This window comes from Callionymus lyra, chromosome 6 (assembly GCF_982586985.1).
Source record: "Callionymus lyra chromosome 6, fCalLyr1.hap1.1, whole genome shotgun sequence".
Classification (NCBI taxonomy): domain Eukaryota; kingdom Metazoa; phylum Chordata; class Actinopteri; order Syngnathiformes; family Callionymidae; genus Callionymus; species Callionymus lyra.
The window spans coordinates 2308017-2331088 of NC_141823.1; the positions used below are offsets into that span (position 1 = coordinate 2308017).

Here is a 23072-nt window from a genome sequence, read left to right on the forward strand (position 1 = left end):
GATCTACTGACTCCTTCAAGAAACATGTGTGTTTGATGATCTACTGACTCCTTCAAGAAACATCTGTGTTTGATGATCTACTGACTCCTTCAAGAAACATCTGTGTTTGATGATCTACTGACTCCTTCAAGAAACATCTGTGTTTGATGATCTACTGACTCCTTCAAGAAACATCTGTGTTTGATGATCTACTGACTCCTTCAAGAAACATCTGTGTTTGATGATCTACTGACTCCTTCAAGAAACATCTGTGTTTGATGATCTACTGACTCCTTCAAGAAACATCTGTGTTTGATGATCTACTGACTCCTTCAAGAAACATCTGTGTTTGATGATCTACTGACTCCTTCAAGAAACATCTGTGTTTGATGATCTACTGACTCCTTCAAGAAACATCTGTGTTTGATGATCTACTGACTCCTTCAAGAAACATCTCTGTGTTTGCTGATCTACTGACTCCTTCAAGAAACATCTGTGTTTGATGATCTACTGACTCCTTCAAGAAACATCTCTGTGTTTGATGATCTACTGACTCCTTCAAGAAACATCTGTGTTTGATGATCTACTGACTCCTTCAAGAAACATCTGTGTTTGATGATCTACTGACTCCTTCAAGAAACATCTCTGTGTTTGATGATCTACTGACTCCTTCAAGAAACATCTGTGTTTGATGATCTACTGACTCCTTCAAGAAACATCTGTGTTTGATGATCTACTGACTCCTTCAAGAAACATCTGTGTTTGATGATCTACTGACTCCTTCAAGAAACATCTGTGTTTGATGATCTACTGACTCCTTCAAGAAACATCTGTGTTTGATGATCTACTGACTCCTTCAAGAAACATCTGTGTTTGATGATCTACTGACTCCTTCAAGAAACATCTGTGTTTGATGATCTACTGACTCCTTCAAGAAACATCTCTGTGTTTGCTGATCTACTGACTCCTTCAAGAAACATCTGTGTTTGATGATCTACTGACTCCTTCAAGAAACATCTCTGTGTTTGATGATCTACTGACTCCTTCAAGAAACATCTGTGTTTGATGATCTACTGACTCCTTCAAGAAACATCTGTGTTTGATGATCTACTGACTCCTTCAAGAAACATCTCTGTGTTTGATGATCTACTGACTCCTTCAAGAAACATCTGTGTTTGATGATCTACTGACTCCTTCAAGAAACATCTGTGTTTGATGATCTACTGACTCCTTCAAGAAACATCTGAGAAAGATCTTTAAAAAAATAATGATCTCCCGACATGTTGACCACCCATGAGCTCCATTACTCTGTGATGTTGTGCTACTAAAGTCAAACCAAACGACTCGAGGACACATCGTCGTCTGACGTTCCGATTGCAGAAACTCAATTGATTCTTTCACAACTTTCACAGGCGACAACCTCAGGTACTTAGAAGAAGACACACGGAGTAGCATGGACCAGATGGACTGGGACGACCAGGTGTCGGTTTTGGGGGGCATCAGTTTGGGGGGCGTCAGTTTGGGGGGTTCGTCAGTTTGCGGCGCGGGAGATTAGAGCGACGAAGATTTGCTGAGGATAAAATGTAAAGCTGAGCTCAACAATGGATTGGACCGGCCAAGATTGTTTGAGAGGATAAGATGTTCACAAAAATCTTTGTCTATGTGGGAGGCTGCCAGGAGTGTGTGTGTGTGTGTGTGTGTGTGTGTGTGTGTGTGAGTGTGTGTGTCTGCAGCTACAAACAAGATTAGTCATTGTGTGTCTGTACGATGACGATGTGCGGCAGAACATCTTTAACTGTAACGCAAAGATTTCATTTGCGACCCGATTTGAAATGAGTCGCTCGAACCACTTTTGAGATAAAAGACCATTTCACGCCAGAACTAAAATTAGATCTTCGTGTGTGTGTGTGTGTGTGTGTGTGTGTGTGTGTGTGATGTCATGAGAACGAGGAGACGCCGCTGAGACACTTCTGGCCAAACCCTCGGCGGTGTGTGCGGTGTGTGTTGTTGTGTGAGTGTGTCGAGGCGGGGGTCTCACATGAGGAACATCTCTTCGCTCGTGAAGAACCACTAAAGCGCCTCGAATAGAGAACGACGAGCTCGGAAGATGAAGGCGTCGCTCCTCGGGGAGGAGGAGCTGCAGGCGACGATACTCACTCTAGATACAGAGAGAAGGTCTTCAACCAGGAGCTGCTCCTCAAGTTACTCACTAACATCACAACACAACATGTTTTCATTTCCTCACGTCATGAAGTGATTCAACCAGCAGCTCGTTTAAGATGAAACAATACTAATGATTCAATTAACTGAAGTCGTCGTGCAAAGATGCTGGAAGTGAAGAGAATAAATATTCATCGACGTTACTGTCAATTCAACCCATTATTTAAAGTGTCGGCACCGTTTGAAACGCGTTTATCGCAGTCATTAACGGCGGCTCTTTTGAATGATGACCCTCCGAACACAGACCTGTGCACAGGTCAAAGGTTAGGATGTCACAACAGTTACCGTTGTTAAAATGTATTATTAGCATTATTAACTGCTGTGTTAGGAAGTAATATTTGTAGAGCGCTATTCTAGACCAGGGTCACAAAGCGCTTAAACAATCAAAACAATATTCAATAAAATATATACTTAAAAGATCAAGATAAAACTGAGACAAACACAAGAGTCTCAGAGAATCAAGCAAAAGTCTGCACGAATACAAATGATGAAAAATTAAAATGATCCTGAAAGAAACTGGCAGCCAGTGAAGAGTTTGAAGGAGAAATGTGAGTTCTTCTACTAGAGCGGCCAGTGAAGAGTTTGAAGGAGAAATGTGAGTTCTTCTACTAGAGCAGCCAGTGAAGAGTTTGAAGGAGAAATGTGAGTTCTTCTACTAGAGCGGCCAGTAAAGAGTTTGAAGGAGAAATGTGAGTTCTTCTGCTAGAGCAGCCAGTGAAGAGTTTGAAGGAGAAATGTGAGTTCTTCTACTAGAGCGGCCAGTGAAGAGTTTGAAGGAGAAATGTGAGTTCTTCTACTAGAGCAGCCAGTGAAGAGTTTGAAGGAGAAATGTGAGTTCTTCTACTAGAGCGGCCAGTAAAGAGTTTGAAGGAGAAATGTGAGTTCTTCTGCTAGAGCAGCCAGTGAAGAGTTTGAAGGAGAAATGTGAGTTCTTCTACTAGAGCGGCCAGTGAAGAGTTTGAAGGAGAAATGTGAGTTCTTCTACTAGAGCAGCCAGTGAAGAGTTTGAAGGAGAAATGTGAGTTCTTCTACTAGAGCAGCCAGTGAAGAGTTTGAAGGAGAAATGTGAGTTCTTCTACTAGAGCAGCCAGTGAAGAGTTTAAAGGAGAAATATGAGTTCTTCTACTAGAGCAGCCAGTGAAGAGTTTGAAGGAGAAATGTGAGTTCTTCTACTAGAGCAGCCAGTGAAGAGTTTGAAGGAGAAATGTGAGTTCTTCTACTAGAGCGGCCAGTGAAGAGTTTGAAGGAGAAATGTGAGTTCTTCTACTAGAGCAGCCAGTGAAGAGTTTGAAGGAGAAATGTGAGTTCTTCTACTAGAGCGGCTCAGAATTCTGGCTGCAGAGTTTAGTATGAACTGCAGGCGAGACACATCCTTCTTGTTTAGACACAAAATAAACTCTTACAATAGTGTAAACGACACAAACTCATTATAACATCCAGATCATGTTCTGACATCATTTCTCAGTTGAAGGAAACCTTTCTGGTCAGAGTTGAACTAGAGACACGTCTTTAGACCGAGTCAGACGTGTCGGTTCAAACACCCAGAGACTCGTCTACAGGTGAATAACTAAAGTCAAAATCAATAACTTAGTTTGATCATTCAAGTCCGTTTGGAACAAATGCTCAATCATTTTAAAACGTGGTCTTCGTTCGACTGGAAACGTTATCAGTGAAACAAACGGTTGATGATGATGTTGAATCACTGCATGATTGAAGATATAACTTGGAAAGTGAAACAAAAGAAATGATTAACAGCATGTTTTCAACGACTACAGACATAGAGTTGAGTTCATCCGTGTAACATTGTGGTAGAAACAGGTTTGATGCCAGTTCTCGTTAAATGACGAGCAGCTCATTATCAGCTTCATTGTTGTGTAAAAGTGTCTCTAGAAAGACTCCTGCCTCGAGAAGAGACTCATGAGCAGATCCACAAATGAGTGAGTCAGTGGAAAGACATCAGCGATCAACGATGCAGGGGTTTGTGTCTGTGAAGCCCCTGAGATGTAGGATCGTTCAAGTTAAACTTGAGTTAAAGACAAACTCCGTCTCTCCGTTGAAATCATCGTCGGCCCGACCGAGCGGCGCTGCTCAATGAGGCGGCCATGTTGTTAATACACGAGGCGAGAGATGCTTCTTTGCGATGATGCGTCTTCCACGGCGTTTGGCGAGCAACGACCGTGAAATGGAGGAACACAATTTAAATCGCCGCGACTTTCATTTCATCTTCCTCGACTGAGCCGAGACGAGTCGGTGTTAACAGCTCCTCGCGTCGCCGGATTACAGCCGAGGAGTCAACTTTTCCAGGTCAAGGACCCTCGGGAGCCTCGACTGTCCAACGACATCCGTTCAGAGGGAGTCGAGCGGAGCATCTGTCCACAGATCACTGGGACACGTCGTCGCTCTGAGATCCTGGACCTGCATCATTGATCCAGGGACACCTGATGAGGTCCACACACCTTCTAAGACTGGGGTGTTATTGTCCTCAAGCGCCAACAAACTCCACTATATCTGAAGTCGATTCCGATCGTGACCTCGACTCAGTCTCTCCACCTCCGACCTGAAACCGTCACAAGACTCTGAAGACTCACCGAAGTCCACGAAGGACGACTGCCCGACGTTGGGGAAGGGAGCGTCCGCCGGCATGAGGTCCTCTTTGCTGAAGTTCCCGCCCTGAGAACGAGACAAGAGGGAAGTTAAGAATGACGCCACATCGGCAGTTTCACTGTTCGGAGCAGAGGGTTCCAAGTGTGTGTCGTCTCGGCCCACAGAGTGACCTTGAGCTAGTTACCGTGAGACTCTGACGGACGACATGGAACATACAAGAAGTACAAGTCAACGTGAAGGACCAGAAGGTGAAGAGACTTCATCGAGGGTTCCAGTACTAACTGGTTATCACCTCTCATCGTCAGCTTCAGTCATAACACCCTCACAGTGAGTGTTTCAAGTGGTTCACCAGAGTATGTTTGAGATGGCGGTTGCATTCATTTCCATCAGGGCCAGAGCGCCGAGAAGACTTTCTAAAGCTCTGAGAGTCGAACAGACTTGTGTTTCTTAAACCGATGCAGAACGTCTGCGGTTCTACTGTTGTTGTTGCGAGTTTGGAGCGAATATTGTCGAGTGTTTTACTTCTGCTCCGATGATATAACGACAGATAAACAATAGTACAATCGTTCCATCTCCCCTTGAGGTTCTGATGCTTCTTCCAACAAAGTCTGTTTTGTTCCCCGAGCCGGTCGGATTGAGTGGTAGATAAGTCGTCCCTGACGGATCGTTCCAGTTGGCGAGCTGGTACGCTGCGTCGCAGCCTACTCCCATCGCTGTGTGAACGGGTGAAGTTCTCGTAAAAGTGTAAATGTCAGCGAATGCAGTTTGCAAACAAGAAGTTGGATCTGCTGACGTTATTTTTCTCAACATTAAAGGTCGTCATTGATTTACAATGTTTTGTTTAATGTTGAGAGGTTTTCAATATCGAGGTTGTTCTTGTTCTCATGTTGCAAGATGTTCTCGGTGTCCAGAGAGAGAGAGATCGGACGGATGTCAAACTATAGTTTCTGTGTCTTTGACTTATACCTTCAGTCACTTCCAAGCTTCTTGATAGAAAGATGGATATGATGGACAGATAGATAGATAGATAAATAAAACTTTTTTGATCCTCTGGAGGTCTCTCTGAAGGTCAGAGTCAAAATCCACAGTCGAATTTCCTTTAAGCTCTTTCTTTTCACTACCATGAGTCCTCATGACCCGAGACCCTGGTCCATCTGTGTAGAGAACATCTACGTCAGCCCACCCGTGTATAGTCATCCATCCCTGAAGTCTCCGCCTCCAGGGGACTCGTTGTATAAACAAAGTGTGATTACAGCTGGAGGAGGAGTGAAGCCATTATTGCGTCATAATGGACTCTCGTAACCTCTCGTTCGTCCAGATTTCAGAGCAACTTTATAAAGTAATAAGTTTAAAACATGGTCATGATGAGAAGTTACTGCGTCTTGAAGAACATTCACTACATGACACCAGAGTTGATACTAGTTGATGTTTAACGACACCAGAGTTGATACTAGTTGATGTTTAACGACACCAGAGTTGATACTAGTTGATGTTTAATGACAGCAGAGTTGATACTAGTTGATGTTTAATGACACCAGAGTTGATACTAGTTGATGTTTAATGACACCAGAGTTGATGTTTAATGACACCAGAGTTGATACTAGTTGATGTTTAATGACACCAGAGTTGATACTAGTTGATGTTTAATGACACCAGAGTTGATACTAGTTGATGTTTAATGACACCAGAGTTGATACTAGTTGATGTTTAATGACACCAGAGTTGATACTAGTTGATGTTTAATGACACCAGAGTTGATACTAGTTGATGTTTAATGACAGCAGAGTTGATACTAGTTGATGTTTAATGATACCAGAGTTGATACTAGTTGATGTTTAATGACACCAGAGTTGATACTAGTTGATGTTTAATGACACCAGTGTTGATACTAGTTGATGTTTAATGACACCAGAGTTGATACTAGTTGACGTTTAACGACACCAGAGTTGATACTAGTTGATGTTTAATGACACCAGAGTTGATACTAGTTGATGTTTAATGACACCAGAGTTGATACTAGTTGATGTTTAATGACAGCAGAGTTGATACTAGTTGATGTTTAATGACACCAGAGTTGATACTAGTTGATGTTTAATGACACCAGAGTTGATGTTTAATGACACCAGAGTTGATACTAGTTGATGTTTAATGACACCAGAGTTGATACTAGTTGATGTTTAATGACACCAGAGTTGATACTAGTTGATGTTTAATGACAGCAGAGTTGATACTAGTTGATGTTTAATGACACCAGAGTTGATACTAGTTGATGTTTAATGACACCAGAGTTGATACTAGTTGATGTTTAATGACAGCAGAGTTGATACTAGTTGATGTTTAATGATACCAGAGTTGATACTAGTTGATGTTTAATGACACCAGAGTTGATACTAGTTGATGTTTAATGACACCAGAGTTGATACTAGTTGATGTTTAATGACACCAGAGTTGATACTAGTTGACGTTTAACGACACCAGAGTTGATACTAGTTGATGTTTAATGACACCAGAGTTGATACTAGTTGATGTTTAATGACACCAGAGTTGATACTAGTTGATGTTTAATGACACCAGAGTTGATACTAGTTGATGTTTAATGACACCAGAGTTAAGTTGGAACTGGTTTCAGTTCTTTTTGGCTACACTTTTAAAACAATCTTCACGTGGATCGAAGGCTCGGATCAGAAACCATTTGTTGTTTCAAACTTGTGAACACGCCAGCGCACACGTGTGTAACTCTCAGCTCACATGTGCGACACATACGAGGGAACATGTTGTGCAGAGGAAGCAGAGGGAGGTCGTTACGTGGGCGAGGGATTGTGTTGGAGGCAGCAGATGTGGTTCTGTTGCCTGCAGTTACAAACATTAGTGATTTATGAGGACGACTCGCAGTGATACATACAACATACAACATGCATGAGCGCCGACACGCCATCGTTGACCAGAAGACATGTTTCCAGATGAAATGTCGCAGCTTCGGTTCCAGACGAACCAAAGTGACACCAGAACAGACGGAGCCTCGACTTTTGACGGAGGCGACGGGAACCGAAGCGGTCGCACCGGTGTGATGATCCAAAGTGATGAGAGTGACTCGGGGGTGAGACCCGGGCCTCGGCGGCGCCACACGCAGGAGGCGAGGGGGGACTGCAGGGGGCGGGTCTGAGGCTGATGTCATCAGATCTATACTGATCCCAGAGGATCATCCATCATTTGGCAATAAGCTCCCGAGTCACGGCGGGTGTTTTACGGCCCGACGATGTTATCTCGCATCTCAGAATTAATATGTCAGCGCAGGACGCCGGTGATGGACGGCAGGTCCTCGGGATCCTGTGACGTCCACCAGGCTGAAGAACGTCGGCACCGGCTGGTGCTGAAGAAGCTGCTCCTCCACTAATGCAGTCAGAACTGGGTCATCGGAACATTGACTGGTCGGTTTGAATTTAAAACGTCGACACGGTTACATTTTTAAATCCAAAATGTTTTTTTAAGCATTTCATTTTTATTGAATAATAATTGAATTTGATAGTTTTTTATATTGAAAGTTGAAATTAGTTTTTTATAATCGTCTCTGGGTCGAGGTGAACGACCTCTGCATTTATGGAAGCCCGGGGAGGTTGTTGACCTTTGACCCAGAGACAACACACTTGCTCTAGGCCACAGGGTCACCACCTCGAGACAACACAAGGGTTGAGAAAATACATCTAAAATCAATAAAATGCTTGAAAAAAAAAAGACATCATTTCATCGAATTTCAACATTTCAGTTCTGTGACTGATTCACTTCCATCTGCTGCACTTTGAGTCATTTCTCAATTAAATGACTCTTCATGCTTTTCTCAAGTGTTAGAGTGGTTAACACTATCAAACACACACTAACACACACACACACACGCACACACACACACACACACTAACGCACACACTAACACACACACACACACTAACGCACGCACACACTAACACACACACACACACTAACGCACGCACACACACACACACACACACTAACGCACGCACACACACACACACACACACACTAACGCACGCACACACACACACACACTAACGCACGCACACACACACACACACTAACGCACACACTAACACACACACACACACTAACGCACGCACACACTAACACACACACACACACACACTAACGCACGCACACACACACACACACACACACACTAACGCACGCACACACTAACACACACACACACACACACACTAACACACACACACACACGCACACACACACTAACACACGCACACTAACACACGCACACACACACACGCACACACACACACACACACACACACACACACACACCTCGTACACGAGTGAACTTCAGCTCATCTGATACAGAAATGACACAACAGCACAAAAACAACCTCATCATCTCCACATCTTTTCACGTCATGACTCCATCAACTCTACTGTCGTTCTATTGACCGACTTCCCTTCGTCTCACGACCTCCACGTGACCTCCTCGGCGAAGGGTTTCTCTCTCCCTGGATCCCGACCGCGGGTCTCTGGGGTGAAGCTCTCGCCGACACAGTCGCCGTAAAACGAGTCTTAAGCCAGCAGCGTTAAAAGAGCCAGTTTGTGTCGGACACACAACTTAACAAGCTCGAAGAGACACGACGGGTCAGTGTGGCGTCAGTGTAGCTGCTGACTCCGCCCACATCTGCACGCCGATCCCACGCTCCAGTCTCACCTCACGCCGTGAGCGTTTCCAGACCAGGGTCACAAAGCGCTTAAACAATCAAAACAATATTCAATAAAGTATATACTTTAAAGGTCAAGATAATACTGATAACACAACAGGAGTTCCAGAAAATCAAGGAAAAGCCTGAACAAATAAAAACGTCTTAAGATGTTTCTTGATCGCCCCTCACTCATGAACAAGACCCTGAGGTACACTTGAGGCAGATTCACATCCGCCACCCTGGGAAGGCCTGTTCCAAATGAGAACCATGGACTTGGATTGTGAGGTGCTGAGGACACACTGGAAAGACTGCTGGCACTTTCTACTACAAATTCCAATCCAGACTTAACTGGACTCTTAACGTGTTGTGTTTCCACTGGACCTGCTACATACTCGCTACCTTTTTAAAAACATGTTAGTGTCTTGTGTTGGGACTGATGTCTCAGATGAGGGGGGTCACTCTCTGACCAATCAGTGGCCAGCGATCAGTCCACATCCACCTCCAAGTCCCGGCTCGGATGGTTTGGATCCAGAGTGGAGCAGGTGCTGAACATAGTATCTGCTTCAACACGCAGCACAAACCAGGTGAAGTCGAGTCAATGCAGAGGCGAAGGGTTGAGACGGGCGATGGAAAGAAAGGGCAAACGTCTCTCAGCTGACGTGGGAACACCTCGAGGCCCCTGGGAAGAGGAAGGTCGGGGCCTCTCTGCTGGGCCGGACCCAAGATGAAGCCAAAACATACCAAGACAGAAGTGGTTACTGTTGAGACGATCGAGCCAGATATGATGCAGCAGAACGGACCAATGAGGTGCGAGCAGGATCCGGTTCGAAGCTCTCCATCTCCTCCATCTCCTCCATCTCCTCCATCGTGGCGCCTCAAAGACGCTTTGATGTCAGCGAGCGTGGCGTGCACACGAGTGACGCACTTGTTTGTCAAGAGCGGCGCGATTGATTGTGTCGTGATTGTGAGACGCCGTGATTAAAACTCTCGAGTCCGACCGGAGCTGATTGATGTGTGAAGATGAGAGGATTAGACTTGATATTGTTCCTCGGAGCTCGACGCGAGGAGCGAGGAGCGAGGAGCGAGGAGCGAGGAGCGAGCGACGGAACATCTCCTTCCACACGTGACCACGAAGGACTTTCATCGTCTGGAGACGAGAACACGAACCGAGTCGTTCCACCGTCAGTGCGACACAAAGTCAGGATTCTGCTCATTAATGTCTGAAGACAAACTACCTTTTAGGGTATTTGATATGTCGTCGAACATAAGGAGTTCCTGGAAAACCTGCCATGGATTGCACATAAAAAGTAGGTCAAATAAATAGTGTTGTTACAGTTTTCCCTCAGTCGGGGTGTGGGTTACGTTGTGAACCTCAGCATCTGCCGAAATCCAACCAGTAGTGACCATTGAATGTTCACTGTAAAATAAAAATGACATCAACGTGACATTTATTTCAACGTGGCGTATGACTCTCCATCCCTCTCAACAACCCTCTCAGTAACGGTGACATGAACAGCTCCCATGATGCTTTGTCGCCCAGCCAATCACAGCTGTCTATTACTTTTGAAAAAGCAACATGAATGTAACATTAAATCACAGTATTGCAAAAACCAATCAGCCGCCACTAGAATGATCAGCGTAGGATCGTCACGAGAATCCATACTTCGGTTCGAACACGTTATTTCACTACAGACGTCTGTGTTTATAATACTTTACATACGTTAACGTGACAATACAGTTGTGTAACATCATGACACGCTTCCTCACTGTTGCTGAACACATGTTTTTTGAAATAAAACTTTGTTTTTCACAGTATCAGTAAAATGACACTGAAGCAAGAGAGTCACAGAAATGTACTTGAATTGAATGTAAAAAAGTTGTTGGTTTTATTTACTTTTGCTTCTATTTGGAAAGAAATGTTACAATCACCTCTACTTGAACATTAAATGATTGATTGTTGGTTTTCTTTCTTTCTTTCTTTATTTTTAAACGAAAAGTATCAAAGTATTAAAAACATGTGCTGGTCTATGTAAGTAAGCTTAAGTGTGTATCAACCATGTTCCAAAAAAGGGGATATTAATCCCTTAAAGCAGGGGTGTCACACTGGTCCAGATAAGGTTCAGGGTGGTGCAGGTTAAGCACATATAGTTGAACCAATCAGGCGCCTGAAGACAGGAATCATTTAATTGTCAGTCAGGTGTTGCTTGTTTAAGCCGACACCTGACTGGTTAACTGTTCTTGACTGGTTGGAACAAAAACACCACCCTGAACCTTATCTGGACCAGTTTGACACCCCTGGCTTAAAGGTTAGTTTTATCGCGAGAACTCTCGGTCTACTGTCTGTACTGGAACCCTGGACGTTAAGACGAGCAGTTTGGATGTTTTTAAGTGTGTTTTCGGACGAAGATGAAGACGAAGAGAACTGAGCTCCAGTCGCTACATTAAAATGAACAAACATTTTTGTCTAGAACTCTAAAAAGAACAGATTACTCTGAAAATAATCCAACATTAGTCGACATGAGTGAATTTAAGGTGAACTTTAATATTGTGTGAGAACTAGCCTGCTTGAGACCTTGGCTCCTGCAAGAGGTCAAGGTTTCTTTGAAAACGTTAAAATACACAACAAGAATACAAACTAGGAACACACTATCCACAGGCTCCAGAGTAAATATAGTAACTAAATTAACTTGTTAACAGAGGCCTGAAAACTGGTATCCACTGGTGAAACATTGGTATCGTGACACACCTGGAGCAGTGTGTAGAACGACATCATGGCTCGTACCATAAGGAAGGTGGGCTCAGTCATCGGTGCCTCACAATAAGTTTTTCTGCTTTTCAACTGAATCACATTAAAATAATAACAGAATGAACAAAAGACAACATTTTCAGTTCCTGACTGCAGCTCGTTTAAATAAGAAGTACCTTGTGTGCCTGAGAAAGATTCTACTAAACAGTGAGACGAATGCTGTGTCTCTAATCACATACTTGTGTACTCAAAGTTAGTATTTTTAGTGCGCAAGTGCCTCTCAATTCTTAGTATGTAAATGTAGTGCTTCATACACACTAGATTGACACTAAAAGACCCACAAAACTGAGTATGGATCGATGGACACTTTCTACGCTAAACGGCTCCATCTTAGTGACGTTGTAAACGGAAGTTACGTCATATACAGTATATATATATATATATATATATATATATGTATATATATATATATACATATACTCACAGGTGTATTTTCAGCAGCAGTAGACAGATGACACGCCTTCGGTGCTGATACCAGCTTAAATATCTCGTCAATATTTAGATTCTGATATTTTTCTTTATTTCTTCTTCCAAACTTGCAAAACGTGCTGCCAGCAGGTGGCGATAGTGTTCCTACAGCTGCTTGAAACAATCCTTAAATAGTAGTAGAAGAAGAAGCTGTCGCGTCATTTCCTGTTAGTGTGTAGCAGCAGAGTTTGATTTGAGACATACTATCTGTGGAGGATTAGTTACTAGTTAGTACGTACACTATCCTGATGCACACTAACTTCTAGTATACTAAGAGAAGTATTTGAGAAACAGCATAATATAGTTGAACAGCAAGTATAGTAGAAGTAAAATACTGGACAAAACTTCTCCCATCAAACAACAGAAACTTGACTCCAAGATACTTGATTTGTCGCACATTAATGACATCATTAAGGCTGAGAATGAGACACAAATATGAATCTTGTGTGTTGAGGAGCGAACATGTCAATCTAGCAGCTCCACCGCGGCCGTTCCTCAGACATCCTCGTGTTCTCAATAAAACCAGGACAAACTGTTAGTTTGGGCCACGAACGGCTGAATTACTACATCAGATCTGACCTTTTAAAACCCTGCGCTCCACTTGCCGGTCGGTAAAAACGTCTCCGGCTAATTCTACCGGGCTTTGTGTCGCCGCTCCTCGGCGGCCGAGTCCTGCGCTATAATCGGAGGGAAACAGAGAGCCCGGAGGAAGGAAGGAGGGAAGAAAACAAGAAAAGTAATTAAAAGAGAGAGCGAGAGAGTGCTGGCCTGTGACCGATAGATGCGGCTGCATTGAACCCAACCTCGCGCCGGGATTAACGTGGATTGAATGTGTGCTTGTGTTTACAGACGTGGGCGTCCGGCGGAGGCGGCGGCTCCCAGGTGACTTCAGACGCTCGCAGATTAGAAAATAAAACCAGGAAGTTGTGGTGAATTTGCAAATGGATGATGAGTTGAAGAGTCTATGCCACAGGTCAAATGCAAGGGTCAAATGTTACTTATGTGGCCCACATGGTTGACTTCAAATAAAAGTATATCATTGTTCATTTTGACACTGTGACCTATAAAGATAGAAGCGATAATATAAGAAAAATAACATTTAGGTGAAAACCTTACAGAGACTTCAAATAACAATAACGTGTTTGGTGAAGAAGGAACAACCTAGAGACAGTTAAGATAGATTGAACCTCCAGAAATGTAAGACAATATTAAAGTAAGAAAATGTACATTTTGTTCAGTCAACACTTCTGTCATTTAAGATTTTTACCCCTTGTGTCATTGAGTTTGAAACCCCTGGTCTATGAAACCATCAACCAAGTTCCAAAAAAATGGATATCAATCCCTTGAAGGGTTAGTTCACCCAAAATGTAAAATTCAATCATTAAAACTTAAACAAGTCTTTATTTTATCGCAAGTACTACTGTCTGTACTGGAACCCTGGACGTGAAGACGAGCAGTTTGGATGCTTTCGGACGAAGATGAAGACGAAGACAACTGAGCTCCAGTCGCTACATTAAAATGAACAAACATTTTTGTCTGTAACTCTAAAAAGAACAGATTAATCAGAAAATAATCAACATTAGTCGACATGAGTGAATTTAAGGTGAACTTTAATATCACTTTAATATTGTGTGAGAACTAGCCTGCTTGAGACCTTGGCTCCTGCAAGAGGTCAAGGTTTCTTTGAAAACGTTAAAATTCACAACAAGAATAACTAGGAACACACTATCCACAGGCTCCAGAGTAATTATAGTAACTAAATTAACTTATTAACAGAGGCCTGAAAGCTCAGAGACCTAACACATCAAAAGCATAATACAGTGTTTAACTAAACATTAAAACACTTGTTCTTGTTATAGTATTATTTTAGATGTGGAAACACAACGTTCAGTGTGTGAGGTCACTGGGACAGTTTTCATACACAAGCGAGAATGTTGTCGCACATGCGTTGGATTGTGTATCAATAGCATTGTTCAGTTCATTTATTAATGTATCCAGCAATAGTGAGCAACAGAGACCCTGAGACCAGCTGGATGTTGAATGAACATCAATCACCTTCAAGAGATTTGTCCAAATTGAAAACAACAACCATCTCCACGAGCACCACAGATTTCTAACTCAAATCTCAAAAAGTTCCAGCAAACAAGTTCTCCAGTGGAAGTCCTCAGTCAGCCAAGTCTCAAACTGCCACTTTAGCAATCAGCCGGAAACTGGAGCCTCGTCCAGAGTCCGGAGAAGAACCTATTGATCCGAGGCTTAAGTGATTAATGAATAACGGTGAATACTGAAGTCCGTTTGGCAAGTGACCCGGACTCGGCAGTGTATCTTCTGCCAGTCGTCACTCATCATCGTCGTCGCTGCACTCGGACCAGAAGTCGTGTCGTTTAGATTGTCACAGTTCAGCAGATGAAGACACAACATCTGACGTCGTCTAAGTTACTAAACTATACACTTCTCAGGCGTCTCTACTCTTGAAAATGTCTTTAATGATGTCTGACAAGAATCAAGGCCAAAACCTGCCCAAAAATTGATTGTACGATGCCTGGATTGTTGACTCCAAACTAAAGTAGAATTACGCTCAGACCTACAAGAACAGTTTATTTACGATGACTTGGATGAGATGAAAAGATGAATCGAGCCTCCAAGAAGAAAAAGACACTAGTTACTATTGAGTTTCATTTAGTGGATCAAAAGTAACAAACATACCGACCCGGGCACTACTCAAGGTTGTTGCAAGCAAACGTTAACTCTGGTCATTTGATTTGTTCTATACAATAATCAATCATCATTTCACGAGTTCATAAACATAAAATCCGGCTCATGGCCCCCGAGTCACCTTGAGGTCCTCCTCAATCTTTGTCATTCTTTCGATGACCTTCAAGATACACCTGACACGGTACTTCGCAGGTGTGTATTTTCAGGGTAACTTGTTTGCCTTCTGAACAGGGTTGAGAGCATTAGATGTGTTGTGCAGAGTTCAGGTTGATTAGACAACTTGACATTTAATTGAAAAAAGGACCAATCAGCTAAGAAAGAGAAAAGAGTGTCCATCATTAAGTTAAGAAAAGAACACCAATCTGACGGAAAGATTACATAAACTCAGAATGAGCCCAGAAGGTGTTTACAAACTCAAGGTCTGCACTTTACAGACACAATCTCAACACAATTGATGGACATAAGGACAAGCTCAGCGTGGGTGGGATGACTCGTGCGAGGCAGCTCCCCTGCTGGACAGAGTGAGTACTACAGTCGCGGTACATTGGAGCTCGGCTGGTCAACAGAATCAATCACAATGCGACGGTAACTCCTCGTCGTTGTCGACAGAAGAAGAAGGAAAGAATCCAAGATAATTCCTTATTCCTAACATTCAACTCAGCGCTTTGTTTACAGTGTTCAGTCCCTGCATCCTGCTCCTCACACCGACAGATCCTTCAATATCTCCTCTTCCTCCTCCTCCCTCCTCGCTCTCCTCTGTGATAAGAAGCTCCTGTTCAGCTGGAGTCTCGACCTGCTGAATTTCAAACAGGCCCCATCAACAAAAAGAAAAAAAAAACAGTTGTGGTCTCCCTTCTCTGCTCTCTCGAATGTTAACGAAGGCTGCGGCACTTCTTCTGCAGCGCCTCGGAGCATCGCGGGTCAGGATGGAGTTCTGGTGCATCGCCACGCTGGCTCCGGCGCGAGGTTAGAGATGACGTCCCGACGCCGCATCGTCGGTAATTCACCCGCGGCTCTTCTTTTGATCGTCTTCAGGATCCAAAGATCTCCCGTGAGCTGAGGAAGTTGAACGACCGCTTTCTAGGGACACTGAGCCCACGAGACGCTTCACACGATTTTAGTATTTGAAAAAACGTGGATGTATATTGTTAGATTAAAATTATTATACACTATACGTATACGCCATACTTAATTAATTAATGCTAAAAGATCATCAAAATATGAAGTATAAATTACTCGCAACGTTTGACTACACATTCAAAAATCAACATTTCACTCCAGACTGATTCACTGGTTCAAGACAAGCTTGGATCAGGATATGATACGACACCAGTAATTAGAAACATCTGTTTATCTGCAAATCACACCTTAAATCGTAGATCAAAGAACGAAGCAAGACACACCCGGGAAAGGGGGGATAAAAGACGGAAACCCCCACCTGAGGACATTTGAATGATTAGATTACAAGAAAACAGATCAGGATGTCTCTCTACGGGGGATCAGAACACAGGGAACTTGAAAGAACCATTTGGCCAGAAAGGGACGACCTTCCGGACCGGAAAATTGACTTAAATATAGCGTTGTTTCTACAGATCGGGACCTTTTCTGCCCGAGACTAGTGACCTGTACAGTCGCCGGGAGGAAGTGCGTTCGATCGATCGTAAAGCTTGTATTTTGTTTGACTTGAAGCGGCAAATAAACGACCCGTGACGCACTCTGGATTGTTCATCTCTCCCCACGAAGCGAAGCATAAGAACCGGAACGGGAAGTGACGTCGTGTTGGAGCGACGGAACGGACTCCGTGTTTTGATCGTTTTAATATTATTCATAAAATACTGACGTGAAGTTAAAAATCCCAAAACATTTCCAGGTTTTCATGCCTGAATGTTGCCGCACTCCGAGCTTTGGATCACACCACGTTATTATTATTATTCATTTCTCTGAACAGCATCCCTGGACTCCAGCTCTCATCAAACGATGGCCCACAGGTTGTTTCCTGCCCAACAAACGCGTATCCAATCATGTTTTCAAGGGATACATGTCACCCACATAAATCCCTCAGAACTCTGCATGTTCGACCAAAAACTCCCTGTTCCCCGGCGGCTCATTTCAAAGTTTCACTTTCATTTCGGCACAAGAGAAGAGATGTAAAAATGGACGTACCTTGTTGATCCAAGTCTGAAACCCTGCACCCTCCACCGTCAGGAATATATCTGGAGGAAAGACACAAAAGAAAGAGAGACTCTGGTTAGACTCATCTGTGGAGGGTAGATCACCAAGCGGTGAGATTTGAACTGATCCGACCCGAGATCAGAGAAACCAACTGTGCTGCAGAACATGCTGCTGGATGAATGGATGGAAGAAAAAGGCAAACAAAACAGAAACAACTTGAAAACAGAAGTGACACCTTGGATACGTCTGTCATTTCACATGACTTTCAAACCGTGGATAAATAAAAACGTTGTTCACGATTTAGTAGTTGATGATGACGGTGATGATAACGGTGTTTTAGGCCTGGGTCGTTAAAAAAGCTCTGGTGTTACGTAGCAAACACATGTGTTGAGAAAAGATCAAGAGCATCTCTTCAAACCGTCAAAATGGGTTCATATCATTGTTTGCATTTTACACTATAGTGTGTTTTTGTAGCTAGTTGTTAAAAATAATGTTCATTTAAGAATGAAAAAGTTCCAACCTTTGAAAAGAAATTGTCTATAAAAGATATTTTGGACAAAGTAAAATGACTGTCGCCAGTTTTTTAACAACCTTGACTGTGTTAAATACTTTTAGTTCGAGTCGATGTTGTGAGTCACAGACTCGCATATTTAAAAAATTTTTTTTTTTTTTTTCGATAAAGATTAGCATTAAGCACAATGAAATGTTTTTTTAGGAGTCATTGTAGTTACAGAACCAAGTCTGGGTTCACATCTCAAGCAGAGGTGGTTGACGTACAGGTTCACAGAAGTAACCATCGTGGACCGACACAAGGTTCTCTCCGCACCGTCACTTACTGATAACAACCGTGTTACGACCCTCTTTATTATTCTCTGCTCATATCTCCGCCGGGCTGCGGAGGGTTGAGATCCCAGACAGTCGGTCGATACTTCTTGTTTAAGCCTCACAGCCAATAGTTTTTGGAAATAAAGGCGAGGGCGGCGGAGGAGGAGACCTGCCATCCAAAGCAGCAGGAAACACCCCCTTCACTTTCTCTTTCCTGAGGCGTCACCCGCTGGTGATGCCTCCAGCCTGCAGTATTGGAATCCAATAACCTGCTCTCGTACTCGCTCTGCTCCATGAGCTCAAGGCTGCGAGAGGACGTTCGCCTTCATCACCGCGTTGCTCTTTCTCGCCCCGTAATTGGAAATGAAATAAATATTGGCATTGATCCGCCACCGGGCCTGGCGTGCTGCGCTCCGCATGTAGAAATACAAACGGTGTTTCCAGAGCAAAGAGTGACGGCAGTGACAGGGAGAGTAAAGGTTGTGTGTAATGATGGAGGCTAATACGGTCTCCAGTGAGGACCCGGCGCCGCAGAGGCCACCGCGGCACCTTCACCCCGAGAAACGAAGCGACACGTTTGTATAATGGACTTGACGAGAGCAAAGACATGGCAGCTTGAAACAGACCAGTACGACAATGTGAAAGGTTTTAGAATTGCTTAAGTTAACAGTATCGTTTTGACTATATACTATGTATTCATTCAGCTTGAACTCAGTGACCTTGAGACAGTTTTATGTGGAATATGACCCAAAAAAAAGGGTAAAAATGTTTTCATACTACTGTGGTACACTACGAGGCTCCTTGGAATTACCCCGCAAAACTTTGTGCTATCACCCCATGACGTAACGCCCCGCAGCCCTTCATGGTATCACCCCGCTACTTTTCGGGGTATCACCCCGCGACACTTCGGGGTATTACTCAGCGACTTTTCATGATATTACTCCACAACGTTTCATGGTATTACCCCACGATGTTTCATGGTATTACCCCACGATTTTTCATGGTATTACCCCACGATGTTTCATGGTATTACCCCACGATGTTTCATGGTATTACCCCACGATGTTTCATGGTATTACTCCACAACGTTTCATGGTATTACCCCACGATGTTTCATGGTATTACCCCACGATGTTTCATGGTATTACTCCACAATGCTCCCTAGTCAGAAGTTTTGTGGAGGCTGTACTATGACCCTTCAGCAGACAGTCAATAGAATGGATGGATTAGTATGTATTACGTAGTACTCCAAGAGGCTCCTTAGCAGTGATGGGTTGGTGAGGCACCATGATACAGCTGTGTAGTGAAGACATTGTATCATGATACAATATTCTGTATCTTCCTTTTTGAAAGGTCACTAGATGTCACTCTCTGCTTTATAAACTTTGCCTCTTCTTCACTAATTCAATGAAACATAACATCATTTTTCAACTCGCCTTCTGGTATTTACACAACATGACTGTATCATGATACAGTGTCTTCACTACACAACTGTATCATGATACAGTGTCTTCACTACACAACTGTATCATGATACAGTGTCTTCACTACACGACTGTATCGTGTTACAGTGTTTTCACTACACAACTGTATCATGATACAGTGTCTTCACTACACAACTGTATCATGATACAGTGTCTTCACTACACAACTGTACCATGATATAGTGTCTTCACTACACAACTGTATCACAAGGCGTCACCAACCCATCACTACTAAGGACCCTCTCTGAGTACTACATGACCTACTATGCTTCAACATAATATTATGGTACATATAAGGACCCATAAGTGCACCTTTTAAGAGACTTGCCAGCGAAGCTGATTTCAAACTCGCGTCATACTTTGATTTGATGCGCATTATAGTCGGAAACATACAATAATTCATTTAAAGCCAGACCAAGACCTCGTCTTCAGGACACGACTCTCTAACAGCATCGGTCCGAGCACCTCCAGAGAAAGTCAAGAATCCCAGCAAACATAAAACTTAATCCCGCTCCAGTTAAAGAACTCTCCACCCCCACATTCAAACACATTTAACAAACCCACCAGAATCATGAATCACGCTCACAATGTGCTCCCAGAGTTCCGAGCCCGGCTCATTTGCATTCCATTTAAAAGGTTCCCACACAGAGCAAACACTCATTAGTGATTCCTGGCAGAGCGTGCACGTGTGATTCTACATGCACGCTCACGCACGGACACACGACCGGTGCTTCATGATGTGCCTTTTCCCTCGCAGAGGGTGGCGTGTTGATGAAGTCGCTTAATCAGCCAATCAGGCCACTTAGACGGCATCCAGCCGTGATTGGATGATTAGCCGCGGCGGCTCCGTGGAAGTCATCTTGTAAACACTTAAGATTCTCCCAAGGAATGAGATGCATCTTCTTCAAAGTTCACAACCACCAGCACTCATTTATACATCTTCACGCCACCCTCGCCACAGTGCCTTTGAAGAGCTCGTGCCAATGTGTCAAACTAGTCAAACTATTTAAGAGTTGTGATCAGGGCTGCACGATATATCTAAAGAATATAGATATCGCGATATTGTCACGTGTGATATACATATGGAAAACATGTGATAATTTATAATGTTTTATTGTATAAATCAATCATTTCTTAAATAAACACTTCAACCAATCAGTGTCACGTTCTGTAAAGTTGTCAGTTTGTACTTCTATGTCTCGTTGTTGTTTACGTCTCCGTCCGTCTGTGAACTGTGCAGCAGCTTGTTAGGCTCGGTTGCTATGGAGACGCGTCTTGACTCAGTATATCCACAGAAGTAATACTAACTTATGATCTAGTTAAACACTAGTGATCCAGTGAAGTAATACTAACTTCTGATCTAGTCAAACACTAGTGATCCAGTGAAGTAATACTAACTTCTGATCTAGTCAAACACTAGTGATCCAGTGAAGTAATACTAACTTATGATCTAGTCAAACACTAGTGATCCAGTGAAGTAACACTAACTTATGATCTAGTCAAACACTAGTGATCCAGTGAAGTAACACTAACTTATGATCTAGTCAAACACTAGTGATCCAGTGAAGTAATACTAACTTATGATCTAGTCAAACACTAGTGATCCAGTGAAGTAATACTAACTTATGATCTAGTCAAACACTAGTGATCCAGTGAAGTAACACTAACTTATGATCTAGTCAAACACTAGTGATCCAGTGAAGTAATACTAACTTATGATCTAGTCAAACACTAGTGATCCAGTGAAGTAATACTAACTTATGATCTAGACAAACACTAGTGATCCAGTGAAGTAATACTAACTTATGATCTAGACAAACACTAGTGATCCAGTGAAGTAATACTAACTTATGATCTAGTCAAACACTAGTGATCCAGTGAAGCAATACTAACTTATGATCTAGTCAAACACTAGTGATCCAGTGAAGTAATACTAACTTATGATCTAGTCAAACACTAGTGATCCAGTGAAGTAATACTAACTTATGATCTAGTCAAACACTAGTGATCCAGTGAAGTAATACTAACTTATGATCTAGTCAAACACTAGTGATCCAGTGAAGTAATACTAACTTATGATCTAGTCAAACACTAGTGATCCACTGAAGTAATACTAACTTATGATCTAGTCAAACACTAGTGATCCAGTGAAGTAATACTAACTTGTGATCTAGTCAAACACTAGTGATCCAGTGAAGTAATACTAACTTATGATCTAGTCAAACACTAGTGATCCACTGAAGTAATACTAACTTATGATCTAGTCAAACACTAGTGATCCAGTGAAGTAATACTAACTTATGATCTAGTCAAACACTAGTGATCCACTGAAGTAATACTAACTTATGATCTAGTCAAACACTAGTGATCCAGTGAAGTAATACTAACTTATGATCTAGTCAAACACTAGTGATCCAGTGAAGTAATACTAACTTATGATCTAGTCAAACACTAGTGATCCAGTGAAGTAATACTAACTTATGATCTAGTCAAACACTAGTGATCCAGTGAAGTAATACTAACTTATGATCTAGTCAAACACTAGTGATCCAGTGAAGTAATACTAACTTATGATCTAGTCAAACACTAGTGATCCACTGAAGTAATACTAACTTATGATCTAGTCAAACACTAGTGATCCAGTGAAGTAATACTAACTTATGATCTAGTCAAACACTAGTGATCCAGTGAAGTAATACTAACTTATGATCTAGTCAAACACTAGTGATCCACTGAAGTAATACTAACTTATGATCTAGTCAAACACTAGTGATCCAGTGAAGTAATACTAACTTATGATCTAGTCAAACACTAGTGATCCACTGAAGTAATACTAACTTATGATCTAGTCAAACACTAGTGATCCAGTGAAGTAATACTAACTTATGATCTAGTCAAACACTAGTGATCCAGTGAAGTAATACTAACTTATGATCTAGTCAAACACTAGTGATCCACTGAAGTAATACTAACTTATGATCTAGTCAAACACTAGTGATCCAGTGAAGTAATACTAACTTATGATCTAGTCAAACACTAGTGATCCAGTGAAGTAATACTAACTTATGATCTAGTCAAACACTAGTG

The 23072-nt window shown here is 42.6% G+C and overlaps 1 protein-coding gene across 1 annotated transcript in view; it reads right to left on the reverse strand.

Annotated features, from left to right (window-relative positions):
• The window catches only part of itfg1 (integrin alpha FG-GAP repeat containing 1), a 157447-nt gene that overhangs the window by 98894 nt on the left and 35481 nt on the right, over positions 1-23072 (reverse strand). The window contains exons 7-8 of the mRNA XM_087793023.1: positions 17668-17717; positions 4788-4869 (exon numbers count right to left, since the gene is read on the reverse strand). Of these exons, the coding sequence (XP_087649149.1) occupies positions 4788-4869; positions 17668-17717 (132 nt within the window). The remainder of the gene's footprint in view (positions 1-4787; positions 4870-17667; positions 17718-23072) is intronic.